Raw genomic sequence first — 14,124 nt, forward strand, 5'->3', positions numbered from 1 at the left:
TCAAAGCCAAGAAGCCAGCACTGACCGAAGACATCTCCATGGTCATGTGGCCGTCATGACTAAACGCCAAAGGCACACGGATTGCTGTTACTTTCTCACCAAAGGTGGTCCCTATTTTTCTACTTGCATTTTTTACGTGCTTTCGAACTGCTAGGTTGGCAGAAGCTGGGACAAGTAACGGGAGCTCACCCCATTACGCGACACTAGGGATTCGAACTGCTGAACTGCCAATCTTTCAATCGACAAGCTCAACGTCTTAGCCACTGAGTCCTTATACATTTTAGCAATTACGTGTTCATTATTCCTACATAGTTCAACGTCAAATTCTGTCTTGTGTCGCTCAGTTCCAAATGGCCTTAATTCTTTCCCTTAACTGTGCATGCAAAAACCATTTAAAACTGAATCCCTCTGCAACCAATTGTTCTCTTGATTTCATCTTATTTTCTCAATGTTTCTGTTCTAACAACTCCTGATAAGCTAACTACTTTTCTTTAGCATCGAAACCTGACATATTGTTTCTTTCCTATAAAATGCTTCTTGTGCTGAAATCCATAAAGGCATTTCAAGGCACCATCTGGGTTTATATCTGTTCCATATTCTCAATATGGTACTTCCAATACAATGATTCTTAAAATTACACTGACTTTAACTTTATCATAATATAGAAAACTATGCTATCCGAACCTCAGATTGTACTCTTTTAATTCTAAAATTTTATTATTTTCTCAGGAAAACCCACTCTTTCATCCAGACTGACCACACTTTCATCCATTCTTACTACCATTCACACACACATACACATCTATCTATCTATCTATCATCTAGCTAGCTAGCTAGCTATGTCAAATTGTATCTAGAAGTTACATAATTTTTTGGCAACTGAAAATCACTCTTGAATGATTTGTCAGCCCCTCGTGAATAAGTGGGCAATGCATGTTTGTAATGAGATTTAACATCAACACATATTCTAAGCTATGTTCATATATGCATGAAGTTCTTAGTAGCCTTCACAGCTGCTTCTGAAAGCTTCATAAATGACTCTCCTTTCAGTAAAACCATTTTATTATTCAGATGTTTTGCATGCTTCCCATTCAATTATTCAGATGTTTTGAATGTCCCCCATTCAATTATTCAGATATTTTGCATGTTCTCCAAGCTATTTGTGTAACTAAGATTGTATTTTAGATATGTGGGCTTATGTTTGTATATACAAATGAATGACTAATGCAGGAAAGAAGCTGGGGTTTTTTTCATGATTATTCTAGAGAACAACTGCCAGATATATCTTAAGCCATGATACTGACTAGAGTTAATGGGCTTATGTTTATGCATTCAAATAAATAACTGATGTGGGAGACAAACTTTACTGCAAACAATATTTGCCTGGTAGTTTATAAGCCACAGATCAGTGGATATTGGATGTGTTTGGAATATTGTATTATGGGAATCAATAAGTAGTGTGATAAGTATTTTATTATTGCTTTATTTTTACCTACTTTATATCTACCTTTATTATTTTTATACATAATTCAAGACAGCAAACATATCTAATGTTCCTTGCTCCTCCTATTTTCCCCATAACAATAAAAGGTGATTGGGCCGAAAGAGAGTAACTGGCCCAAAATCACCTAGATGGTTTTCATCACTCTTGAACTCACAGTCTCCCAGTTTCTAGCCTGGTACCTCAACCCACTAGACCAAATGCCTTATTATGAAAGTCGTTACATTACCCACCAATAAGAAAATGATGTGTTTCAAATATTATCTTTATCATATTAGATTTATATCCTTTTTTTTTTGTCACATGCTCAAGGCAGCATGTATGTTACTGCCTGCTGCAATTTTACTGCCTAATTTCATCACGGGAAATAATTTGAACTGAGTGAGAGGTGACCAGACCAAATGAGCTTTAATAACTAAAGGCAGACTGAGCGAAATCTCTCTGTCCTAAAGACACATTGTCTTTCATAGTTCTATATTGTATCTCAGAAGTTCATGCAACAACCCTATATGGCAGACACTTTTGTTATTATAGTTGGGGAGATGGAGGGAATTATTTCACCAGATTGTTGTGGCCTGCCAGCAGCCTGCGCGGATCGTGGCTGATACCAATGACGAGGAGGCTGGGGTGGGGTTGCACCAGCAGCCGGCACTCACGTTGGACAGCAAGGAGACTGAAGAGGATGTGGTGCCAGAGGCAGAGACTCAGCCATGGCCTTCAGAACCTCCAGAGGCTCCTTCAAGTGGAGAGAGCGAAGTGGAGGAGCCTCTCCTCAATGCTCGAGCACGCAGGGCTGCCAAAAGGCAGGAGTGGCTACTCAGGAGGAGGAGGTCTCCTTGACAGTAAGGTTTGAGGATAATTGGCCACTCCCTTAGCTTATTTAAGTCGCACGCAGTTAGTAATTTTTTGCTGGAAACAACGTGTAATTATTACAGAGCATTTTGGAGAGTGAGTGTCTTATCATATCTTGTTTTCTGGGCTGGTTGCCAACCTTTGCCGGACTTTGTTTATTCTTGGTACGTTATAACTTTGATAAGAACCGTTGGTGTGTGTCACAATCCTTGGGAATCCGGAGCTGGGGCAGAACACAGATGTAGGTAACTAAGAGATGAGAAATACATATGCAAGTCAGTGAAAAAAAAATATCTACCAATATCCCCTTAAGCCATGTTGTAGAAAATGTGCTTCGTGTGTGAGAGTAAAAACATATAGTTAAAATATTTTCCTAAATCATTTGTATTATAGAATACTTTGTCTAAAATATTTGTCACTGTTTCTGAAAGGCAGAATAGCATTTAAAAAGCATGCAAATGCGAGTAGATAAATAGGTACCACTTTGGTGGGAAGGTAACAGCATTCTGTGCGCCTTAGCATATAATCAGGCTGGCAACATGACCACGGAAGTGTCTTCGGACAATGCTGGATCCTTGGCTAAGAAACAAAGATGAGTAGAGTCTCCCTGCTGTTAGACACAACTGGACAGGGGAAAACTTTACTTTTTTTTATAGATAAAACAGAGGTTATCAATACCTTAGTGATCGTTAACCATGTTGGCCAATTGCTCCTAAAATAAATTTTCTGTTTTCTTTCTGATCCTGTTAATTCAAAAGCTAAGTCATCCAACTACATTCCAAAACCAGTAACTGGAATATGGCAAAGAGGAAGGAAGAATTGGGAGGAAGGGATCAAAAAAGATACATTGGGTTTGGTTTACATTTAATAATAAATAAATAAATAATGAATTAATTAATAATAATAATAAATTAATAATTTAGGCAATAAATATAATTATTTCCCTCAAATATAATAATCTTTCTCTTTGTAACATTAAAAATTACAATATGTTAAAGAATTTTGGAATGCTCTGAGGACCACATCCAAGTTTTGAGGGGATTGCTTTGGATTAACATAGTGTAAGATTTTGCTGATGGTTGCAGAATATAGTTGAAAACATACTGAATCACTGTCCCTATCCCTTGATAGGCAAATTATATGAAAGGCATATAAAGTTAGAATGGGCGGTGCTATAATAATTAATGACATGAGGTTCAGTCTGTTGCAGTCTGTTGGAGGGTCAACATAGAGAGAGAGCCAGATTCAAATCCCTACATGACCATGAAGTTCACTGGATAAACCTGGACCAATCATTATTTCTCAGGATTAAACAGTGAAGAAGAGGAACATTTGCACCGTCATGAGTCTTTTGGAAGAAGAAGAGAATGCATAATGGAATTCTTCTCCCTGTCTTCTTAGTCTTTAGTCATCACCAACTCAGCAAAGCGCTCTTCCACTGTTGGAGAAATTGTCAACCTGATGTCAGTGGATGCCCAGAGATTCATGGACCTGACTACCTTCCTCAACATGCTGTGGTCTGCACCACTTCAAATCTTCCTTGCTTTATACTTTCTCTGGCAGGTATAGAACTTGGATTTCTTGCTATGTAAAGCTATTATATTAAATCTGACCTTGTACTAGAGAAACTCTAGTAGAGGAAGTCATCTTAAAGACAACTGGTTGTTTCCGTATAATGCAAAGCATGTGATTTTTGCAACTTTCTTAATAATCAAGTGATTAACTGAGGATACAATAGCCTATGCAGATTTAGTAGCAATAGATTTAGATTTCAAGAGCTGCAACTGGAATATGGAAGATATGGTTGTAGTGCTGGTAAAAGAGAAATGGTTTTAGGGATGGGGGAGGGGGAATTCTTACCTCATTCTTCCTATTCATTAAAATATTTATACTTTGCTAGTGGTTGACATCCTATCTGTTTTGTAATAATATTATAAAAGTCCCATGCAAATAAAAGGATTCCATTGAAAAGCTACTAGTTGTGTCTGGAAAAAGCAGGATAAAAAATTACAAATTCTACACAACAGCTAAAAATACACCATTGTTTTGGCACATTCTTGGCACCATTATTATCTCTGGTTTATTCACTACCGTGAAAGTTATCTCAAACAGAAAAACAGCTTTGTGGGCACATGTTTGTTGTGCTGTCATCTCTGTACAGTACCATGCCTGCCACCAAAGGGTATGTTTGTTTGCCGTTATATTTTTAAAAGTGAAAACAACAACATGTTTCTGTCTAGAGTGCCAATGAAAAGCAGCCAAGGACCCATTTTGAAAAAGCAAAACAAAAACACCAAGTTTTAATATTCCTACGTATTCTACACTATGTATTCTACGATGTAGAGAAAAAATGAAAATCGTTTGTGAGAAGGCAAGAGTCTTCAGGACTAACAACATCCCTGGTTGAAGATTTCTTGATGGTTTTAAGCCTATACGTTTTTCTGAAGAGTAGCGAATGATGATTTCTACCATGTTTTAAATTCAAGCGACCAGAATAATAATGGGTGTATTTTACATTCTTTTAAGGCTTTGGGGCCTTCTGTGTTGGCAGGAGTGGCTGTGATGGTTCTACTCATCCCACTGAATGCTGTGATTGCTATGAAAACCAGAGCATTCCAGGTAGGTATATGTCCATAGTGATCATTCCTAATGAATTTCATAAAAAAAAAAAAAAAGGCAGGACAATTGTTTTCATGCTGGTCAGAAGAGCAACATGTCTTCATCATGGAGAGCTTGTCCATGCATCTCTTCATGGTTTTAGATCTGGGCTTTTCCTTGACTTTAGTCTGTTGGTGGCTCTTCACTAGTCTGATAACAAATTAAGCTGTACTTAAGTATGAATTTGTTTATTTTCTGCACTGTATACAGTTGGTTTGCCATATCTTTCTTCAGGATATTTTTCAATTTCCCAGTCTAGACTATAGTCCTAGGATTTCCTGGTGATTTGCATAATTTTTCAAGATCAGATGTCTTAAAGCAATAAAACCAATATAATATTTCTATGTAAAAGCTCTTATCTTCTTTTCAAGGTTTATTGGATTAAAATGGTTAGCATACATATGAAAAGGAGAATGAATCAAGCAAGCTTCTCCACTAAGACCATTTCGTAAACTAGAATTGTTAAAGTGGTCAGAGCTAAACAATTGTATCACCCAGTCCACCTATTCTGTGGACCCAATTGGATGCACAGTGATAACTAATTGGGTGCATAAATTATACAATGTTTCAGGTCAAAAATGGAGAAATGGTCTTATAAGTAAAAAATATTTAAAAGCTAAGTTTTTCAATTAGATTGAATTTCAATTTTAAAAATAAATTTCAATTTTAAATCTTAAATTTTTCTTACATGGTAATTTGACCATGATAAGTAAGTTCATATTTGTGTGCAAATCTGTAAAGAGAATCCATATCTTAGGCAGTTATAGTGTGTTAAAAAATTATCTATGCCAGGGAGAGTACAATTTGATCATATCTCAAATATTAATATTTATAGTCTATAATATATAACTTGTCATTTGCACTACTGTCTGGCAGATACATGAAACTATAGTGACAAACTTCATTTAAATCATTGATTGAAATTATCTTTTTCCCCCCTTGTTAATTCACATCTGAGATTTAAATTGTTTCGATTTAAATCAATCTATCCTGCCAAGCACATGTTTTGTCACCAAGATGCCCATTTAGCATGTCAATAAAAAGAAATATTAAACTCTTGTAGAGTATAGAATTTGTACTGAAAAGATTGAATGACTTACTGTTCCTGATCTATGAAGCTGTGGTACTCTCCTATGAAAAGTACAGTTTTTACTTCCTTTCCCTCTATAAAAACGTTTATTTTTCTGGTAACCAATACAGCTACTTCCAACACTAGGCAAAAATGCCATGCTTGCACAAAACCAGTGGTGATATTTTTAAAGTACCAGTTTCCTCTTCAAGATTCTTTTCCGTCTGATTTTCCGGCGCAGAGTGCAGCCGCGTAGGTGGTTATGGGAGCAACGTGGAGTTCCCATGTAACACCTCTCCTGCGCGAGCTGCACTGGCTCCCGGTGGTCTTCCGAGTGCGCTTCAAGGTTCTGGTTATCACTTTTAAAGCGCTCCATGGCTTAGGATCTGGTTATCTACGGGACCGCCTGCTACCACCAATAGCCTCCCACCGGCCAGTACGCTCCCATAGAGAGGGGCTCCTCCAGGTGCCGTCGGCCAAACAATGTCGACCGGCGGCCCCTAGGGGGAGAGCCTTCTCTGTGGGGGCACCTACGATCTGGAACGAGCTCCCTTAAGACTTTTTTATTTCATCAAGCTGGCCTGGCCTAAATCTTCTCCCCTTTTTAAATGTAATTTTTAATTTGTTTTAAATAATTTGTTTTAAATTATTTAATTTGTTTTTAATTTTTGTATTTATGTGTTTTATCTTGTGGCTGTTCACCGCCCTGAGTCCTTCGGGAGAAGGGCGGTATAGAAATTTAATAAAATAAAATAAATAAATTTTATGGAAATCTCTCTGTAAGAAGCACAGGACAAAGAGGTATAAAAGGCACTGAGTAATGATATTCTTTATATTTGCTTAGGTAGAACAGATGAAGTACAAAGATGCCCGCATTAAGCTAATGAATGAAATTCTAAATGGCATAAAAGTACTGAAGCTCTATGCTTGGGAATCATCCTTTGCAGAAAAAGTACTGGAGATTCGACAGAATGAACTTCGGGTTTTGAAGAAATCTGCCTATTTAAATTCTATATCAACCTTTGCATGGATCAGTGCGCCATTTCTGGTAGGTCTCCTATGAACAAATATTCTTGTGAATAGTTCCTGAATACATGGAAGGTCAGTTATAGAAAGGGTTGCTTAGATAGAACTTGGACAACTTGCCATGGCCAACTCATTGCAGGATAACTCGCCATGGCCAACATGCTGCTGAATAACTCTTCGTGGGACAGTTCAACACTGTATTAATCATTTCATTCAGTTACTTTTATTATTGGTGACCCATGTTTTCATCAAAATTATTGTAACTCTTGTATTTCTGGATTAACTTTATTATTATTGACCATGGTTCCATTGAAATTAATTTAACTTTTATATTTGTTGAATTGTCCTGCGGCGAGTTGTCCCATGGTGAGTTGACCACAATGAGTTGTCCCGTGGCAAGTTAGCCATGGCAAGTTGACTCATCCATCCTTAGATACTCTTCATGGAAGGCAGGGAATATTTGAAGATTGATTCCATCTTTGAAGGGACTACAAGAAGGAAATTCTGAGCTACCTAAAAATAATTGCACTTGGACAGAAACAGAAGATGGCTGGACTTAAATAGCAATCTATCATTATAGAGAAATTTTTGTTAGAACTGAAATATAATCTCTGTCTCCTGAGGGATAAACATTATCTGGCTAGCCTTTTTCTTCTGCCAAATTCTGACACTATTTATAAAATAATCAAAATAGAATAGCATTACTAATAGACCCCAGATAAATTGTTTGAAAATCCCGGGAAGCTCACAAACAAAGAGTACACATTAATCCTGAAGAAATTTAGATTTGGAAGTGAAATAAATGAATTAGCAGTAGCCATAATCTACCTCTTGCAATGGCCAGCCAAATGCTCCCCCAAAACCATACAGGACATGTACTGCTTTGTTTGCCCAGTTTTCTTCTCTTGAAGATCCTGGTCAGAAAGAAATGTATGTTTGTTTTAAGCAAACTATTGAAAAGTTAACTAAATGCTAAAACATTTCTACAATTCAATGTTAATTTAAGTTTATTCATCGGTTTTATATTTAAACTAGCATAAACAAATTTTCAGTTCTTTTTTTATCTTTACTATGGTATGGTTTCATGATACTGCTGGTGGCTAAAGTTGATGGGAAGCTAACCAGCTTCCCACCAACTTTAGCCACCAGCAGTATCATAAAAACTTAGGTGTCGAATGAGAAAGAATCTTCAGGGATTGTACCGAGCCTTTAAGAAGGCATCAGCTTGCTTAACAGATATAAGTAGAAACTGTAAACTAGGATGTCTGTTGTTGCATCCATTTGATGGAATAAAAAAGTTACACCAATATAATTCAATGCCAAGCCTCTATTTTGTGCAAGCTGATCATCCCAATTGCCTATTTTAAGTTTTGCTTATCTAGTGAGGAAATTGTAACAGGAAAAACCTTCCTAGATAAATCATAACAATCCTGCTTCACTTTACGTTCTCTTACGCTTTTGGACAAGTCCTCTTAAGTTTTTTTTGAAGTGGCCCCATCTTTCTTCCTTTATAATAAAGCAACATAAGACAGGTGGTTAATTTTCATGCTTACATTTCCAGTCTAAGAAGTAAAAAATTCAAAGCCAGGGGTTGTTGATTTGCTGTTAAACCAGTCTGTGCTTTCTGCTTTCCAGGTTGCCTTGACTACCTTCGCTGTCTATGTCAGTGTGGATGAGAAGAATGTTCTTGATGCAGAGAAAGCCTTTGTGTCACTCTCCCTATTTAATCTCTTAAGGTTCCCACTCAACATGCTTCCTCAGGTCATTAGTAATATTGTACAGGTAAGAATGGACTTTTATCTTTTCTTTAAAAAATTGCACTGAATGCAAAGAGGACTGTAAGACCAACTATCTCGTCCCCTATAAATAAGACCAATGGCTGGCTTATGTGTAACGCCACTATCACATATGGGCTATAACAGGGGTCTGCAACCTTAAACACTCAAAGAGCCATTTGGACCCGTTCCCCACAGAAAAGAAAACACCGGGAGCCACAAAACCCTTCCCATGCCTGACTATTTATTGAGCGGCCACAAAACTAGTCTATGTAGTTGAATTAAACATTTTCTTCTGAAACTTTTCTTTTCTTGGATTTAGCCATGGTTGGCCTATCGGGGTTGAAAAGCTCAGTACATCGCATGCCGATGGGTGTTGCACATTGGTGGTTGCAATGCATATTTTGAGTGACAGGGAGCCACAGCAGAAGGGTGAAAGAGCCACATGCGGCTCCAGAGCCGCAGGTTGCTGACCCCTGGGCTATAACAATATATGTTTTGAACATACCCAAATTTAACTCCGATTACAGTTCTTACTTTCTACACAGCTTCTTCTAGGAACTATTTTTTTAAAAAAAATCAGGCAATATGCTCACTGATTGATAACTTGGAGAATATTAGCTCAGTTTTACTAATAATGCAACCACTGAGCTCCTTTCTGGATCTAAATCAGAGTCCTAATTTTAACTTGGAAAGGCCATCACTTTTCAGTAGCTAACTTGTTACCTTAAGAACTTCTCAGAGATTCTGAAGCGTGACTGACTCCCATTAGTATATGACAGGCTGCTGCCTGTAACAAGACCTTTACATCCATGGCCCCAATGTTTTAAACTTCCTCAGAATATCTCACTTTCTCTTTTGGTAGGTTGGTATTGCAGTATAGTTGTGGGAAACTTGGAAATCTATGGGAAACTGGTGTGGAAGGTTATTATTCTTGATGTTCATCATTTGTGGAGAAATAGGGAGAAATTTATGTATTCTATATTTCATTGTCTTTTAGCCAGCTAATATTTAATGGGAAGTTGAAAGCAAATATTAATACACAAATGTAAAATAGGGATAAAGAATTCAATTTTACACCAACAGCCTAGTAGTAAGATAATTCGTCCCTCTGCTTCCTTTGTTTGTGCTTTATTCCCTTTTCTAATCTCAATTATGTTCACTTGTGTTGTTGCAATTCTAGCTGAAAGGGAAAAGGACTGTGGGAGGGATCCAAACTCTGATGGACAAATTTGTAAACTGTTATAAAATCAGCAAATTGTTATAAAACATACATCGAACTCCTGCCAAATGAATCTGCCACTGTAGTGTGTCTCCTTTAGCTTGGATCTAGTCTGGATCATACGCAAATATATTCTGCTGAATTGAGATAAATTATGACAAACATTGCAGCAACAAATTTCACATGTTAAATTTATAATCTGCCCATCTCTCCAATTTTTTTAAATATATACCTCCAAATGTATTAAGTTGTTTTTCTCTCCAATTCCCTCCTCAATTTTGATGGTGGCTGGTTCAGAGTCTTCCAGTAAGTCATCCCATGAACTTCCATGGCTGATGTTGGCCTTGAACATGGGTCTCCCCAGGCTTAGTCTAAGATTTTCAACAACCTAACAGTTTGAGACATAGACTAAGAACTGTTGTGACCATGAGCTGCTGTTTCCCCTTGGGAGGATTCTCAGAATATCCCATCTCATATTAAACCAGTCAGTTTTCCCATGTATTCCCCAGACAAATGTTTCACTACAAAGGATTCAACACTTCTTGTCACATGATGAACTTGATCCAAACTGTGTGGAAACCAAGTCAATTACTCCAGGTAACACTCTACTTTGATTGATATAGAAGCATGGAAGGTGAAATTGGGTTTGTTTACATGGGAGGAGCGAGGGCTAGTTTGTAACTTCTACACAGAGAACCCTTACCACAAATTGACAGGTGCATTAGGATTGCAATTCCCATAATTTGCAAGCAATTCTGGCATGGGAATTCTCATCCTATCCCAAGAGTACCAGGTTGAGGAGGCTTTCATAAATGCTTTTCTGATAAAATGTGCAGAGTTTCTAAGATACGCTTCATAAGTGCATGGAAAGGTTGCAGCACCTAGTGAGAATTCATGTTAGTTCATCTATCATATTCTCAATAGAATCTGCAGTCTGCACACACATATATTTTTAGTGAAATCAGTTGACATTTTCAGCTTTAAAAAGAGAACACTGTCCTTGGGCAGTTTAAAAATATAATTAGATAAATTCACAGTTTAGGCCTTGTGCATAGATGCTTCTCACTTTGAGATATGGTAATGTATAAAATAGATAATCTGGTTCATTTTGCTTGCCAAATGATATCTTTAAACTTTTACACATTCCTTCTGTAAACTGCAAAACTGATTATATCACCTAAGTTATTTCTAATAGAATAAGAATAATTATTCTTAATTAATAATTATTCAGAATAAGGATTATTCTGAATAATTATTAATTAAGAATGATTATTCTGCAATCTTTTCTCATATGACATATGGATTTCTATACTAACTAATCGTATTGTTGGATAGTTTATATGTGTGAAGTTAATATGGAACTTAACAACAGTATTTTTTTATGTGTCTGAAATCTTAATTGATTCATCTCTATTGCGCTTTGATATCACAAGCCATAATTTTGTGTGACAGGAAGGATGTCTTCTGGGCTCATTATTCACTCCTTCCTCCTCCAGTTCTGCTGGTAGAAGTAGATGAGATTTTGGTTTGTGTGAATGTAATCATAGTTTAAAGCTGATTTGTTTCAAACAAACTATAGTTCAGATTAATTACTTTTTCCCAGTCTTGGATGAGATAACAAACCCAGAGATTAATAAAAATGAGGTTTCTGGGAGAAGGTAGAAAACTGGGAGTAAATTGAGGGCTGAGGAAATCCAAGGGCATTTGATAAACCTTGGCTTTGCTGTGATATCCAAACACAGACTGAAAGACAAGTGGTGGCTGTCCCAGGTTCTTTTCTGACCAGGGTGTTTTTAATTTGAAGGATTGAAAAAGAAGCCAAAATGAGAAAGAAGGTTTCAAGTGGCTCACTGGATTGCTTGTAGCTCTATGGAAAAGCCTCCAGGCCCAATTAGATGTGCAGGCAGATTCTAGGTTGCTTCCCTTTTGTGATATCTAGCTTCCATAGCGTGTGTCTGAATAAAAGAAGCAGAAGTGAATAAAGGCTTACTGTATTGCGTGCAGCTCCACAGACGAAGCCTGCATCTTTCCCTCTGTTCAACTTGAAAGCTTGTCAGCTTCCACTGATGCCTTGCCACCCTGATGACTCTTCCTTAGTCTTCATTTTTGAGAGACTTTTCCACTTGCAGGAAAAGGAAAGGTGATGGGAAGTATTGAGCATAGTCTCTAGGAAGCAACTATAACTGGCTGATAAACAAGCCTGAGTTTTAGTCATTGCTAGTGGATAAATATTTAAGCTAAGGTTGCTTATTATAAAAGTATTTATCCGTATCTCATAAACAGTGTGGCTTCAGAGAGCAACTTGGAAGAGGTTACAGAAGCTTCTGACATTCTATAACATTTTAGAGAATGACCCTCAACTTTCCAAAATCCGCTTTCTGTTGATCTGACCCCAGCATCATGACTTGTGATTACTCATGTAACAAGATATTGCTTAAAGAGTTGGGGGAAATGAAAGTAAACTTTTCATGATAGTTCCTCAAATCTCTTTAGCAAACTCATCCAATCAGTCTACTATTTCTTTGGCATTAAACATCTATACTCTTTCCAGTATAATTCTGTGCATGTCTATTCTGAAATAAATCATACTGCCTTCAACCAGGATGCATGCATAGGACTCTTCCCAAATGTTGCTCTCCAAATGTTGCTGGACTTGCTGGCTTTGGGTGAAGTTACATTTCAACACACCTGGAGGGCTCCATATTGAGAAAAGTTGATGGATAGAATTGCAGCTTCATTTTGGTCTTTTATGTTTTGTTGTGTTTATAGGATATGCAGTTACCATAAGGCAAGGAACATTCAGCTGGGCAAAGGAACTTGACCCAGCTCTGAAGGAGTAAGGAAACTTTTTTCAATTATATTTGTTGACATTTTCTGGCATCTTATGTCTCTGGGAGTGAGCAGCTTTTGCAGTTTTTAAATGTTATTTGAAAGCGCCCCCCCCTCCCAATTTATATTTTTTTATTTGGAACTGATGGCTTATGTAAGTGAAAATTAGTCCTTTCAAACTTTGCAGAGTTTCTACTGTTTTTCAATCTCAACTAATTCTTGAATGATTACTGAGGTAAGAGCAAGATCTTTAAATGTCACTAAACAGCTTGCTATTTTCCTTGCACAACGTGTGACATAATTCTCAGTGAACTACAGTTGGAATTTTGCAAAATGGAAATGTCTTGAAGGCTGTTGCTGTGCCTTCTCCCATTGCTTATTAAGAGAATGCAGACTTTACAATGTTGGCTTTACTATTTCAGTAGATTATCTCAGGCCAGAATGGATTCTTCAGTTTTACATCTCTTTCATAAATGGCACAGTGGTTTTGTATATTCATCAACTGTGTAGAACAATTCTAGATGCTCACTGTGAACAACAGTAATATTAGGAGCCAATCTGCAACTTACTTCTTCAGTTCAATCCCATGCCTTGATGGATGGCAATCCTTAAGTAGCAAACTGCTATCAGTTCTTAAGGCTTTCTTGCTCAATTCATATCTTGGATCAAACCGACTTATCTTCATGGGGCAGTCAGAAGATTCAGGCATGTACATTCTTTACAAAGCCCTTATACTCTCAGAGATCTGTTTCATGTATTAATTCTGACTCTGTAGGCATCAACAAATATACGCAATCCACTAAAGAGATTTTACTTCTGAAAAAAGCTGCATGCATACAATATATTACAATAAAGCAGCGGCAAATAAACTAAACAAATCCAGCTCTGCTAAGCTTTTCTTCTAACATGAACAAAATTGTGAAAGCAAAGGCATGAGGATAAATGATTAGCAGTGCTTTTTTCCCCCAAAAAATCATTCTATGAGTTACCTTTCTATCCTCATTCTCAGGCTCTTTCACTTCTTCATTCTATCAAGCTTTTTTTTTTTTGAGGGGGGGGGTTTCCCATCAATGTAAATTCACTTATTTTTATGGCACTCTATAACTTCAGAGATCTTCTTTTCACTCTGTTGTAAGCAGCTTCCACAACCTATACCTTTTCGTCCGGAATTTGCCCTTTTCTTCCTGCAGTC

General features: G+C 37.2%; 1 protein-coding gene across 1 annotated transcript in view; it reads left to right on the plus strand.

Moving 5' to 3' along the window:
- ABCC3 (ATP binding cassette subfamily C member 3) overlaps positions 1-14,124 on the plus strand; it is a 60,584-nt gene that overhangs the window by 20,962 nt on the left and 25,498 nt on the right. Inside the window, exons 10-15 of the mRNA XM_070934418.1 lie at positions 3,755-3,916; positions 4,880-4,972; positions 6,925-7,128; positions 8,742-8,888; positions 10,613-10,700; positions 12,873-12,939. Coding sequence (XP_070790519.1) covers positions 3,755-3,916; positions 4,880-4,972; positions 6,925-7,128; positions 8,742-8,888; positions 10,613-10,700; positions 12,873-12,939 — 761 coding nt within the window. The remainder of the gene's footprint in view (positions 1-3,754; positions 3,917-4,879; positions 4,973-6,924; positions 7,129-8,741; positions 8,889-10,612; positions 10,701-12,872; positions 12,940-14,124) is intronic.

The sequence above is a fragment of the Pituophis catenifer genome, unplaced genomic scaffold (genome assembly GCF_029215685.1).
Source record: "Pituophis catenifer annectens isolate HBS135680 unplaced genomic scaffold, rPitCat1.0.hap2 SCAF_2, whole genome shotgun sequence".
NCBI lineage: Eukaryota > Metazoa > Chordata > Lepidosauria > Squamata > Colubridae > Pituophis > Pituophis catenifer.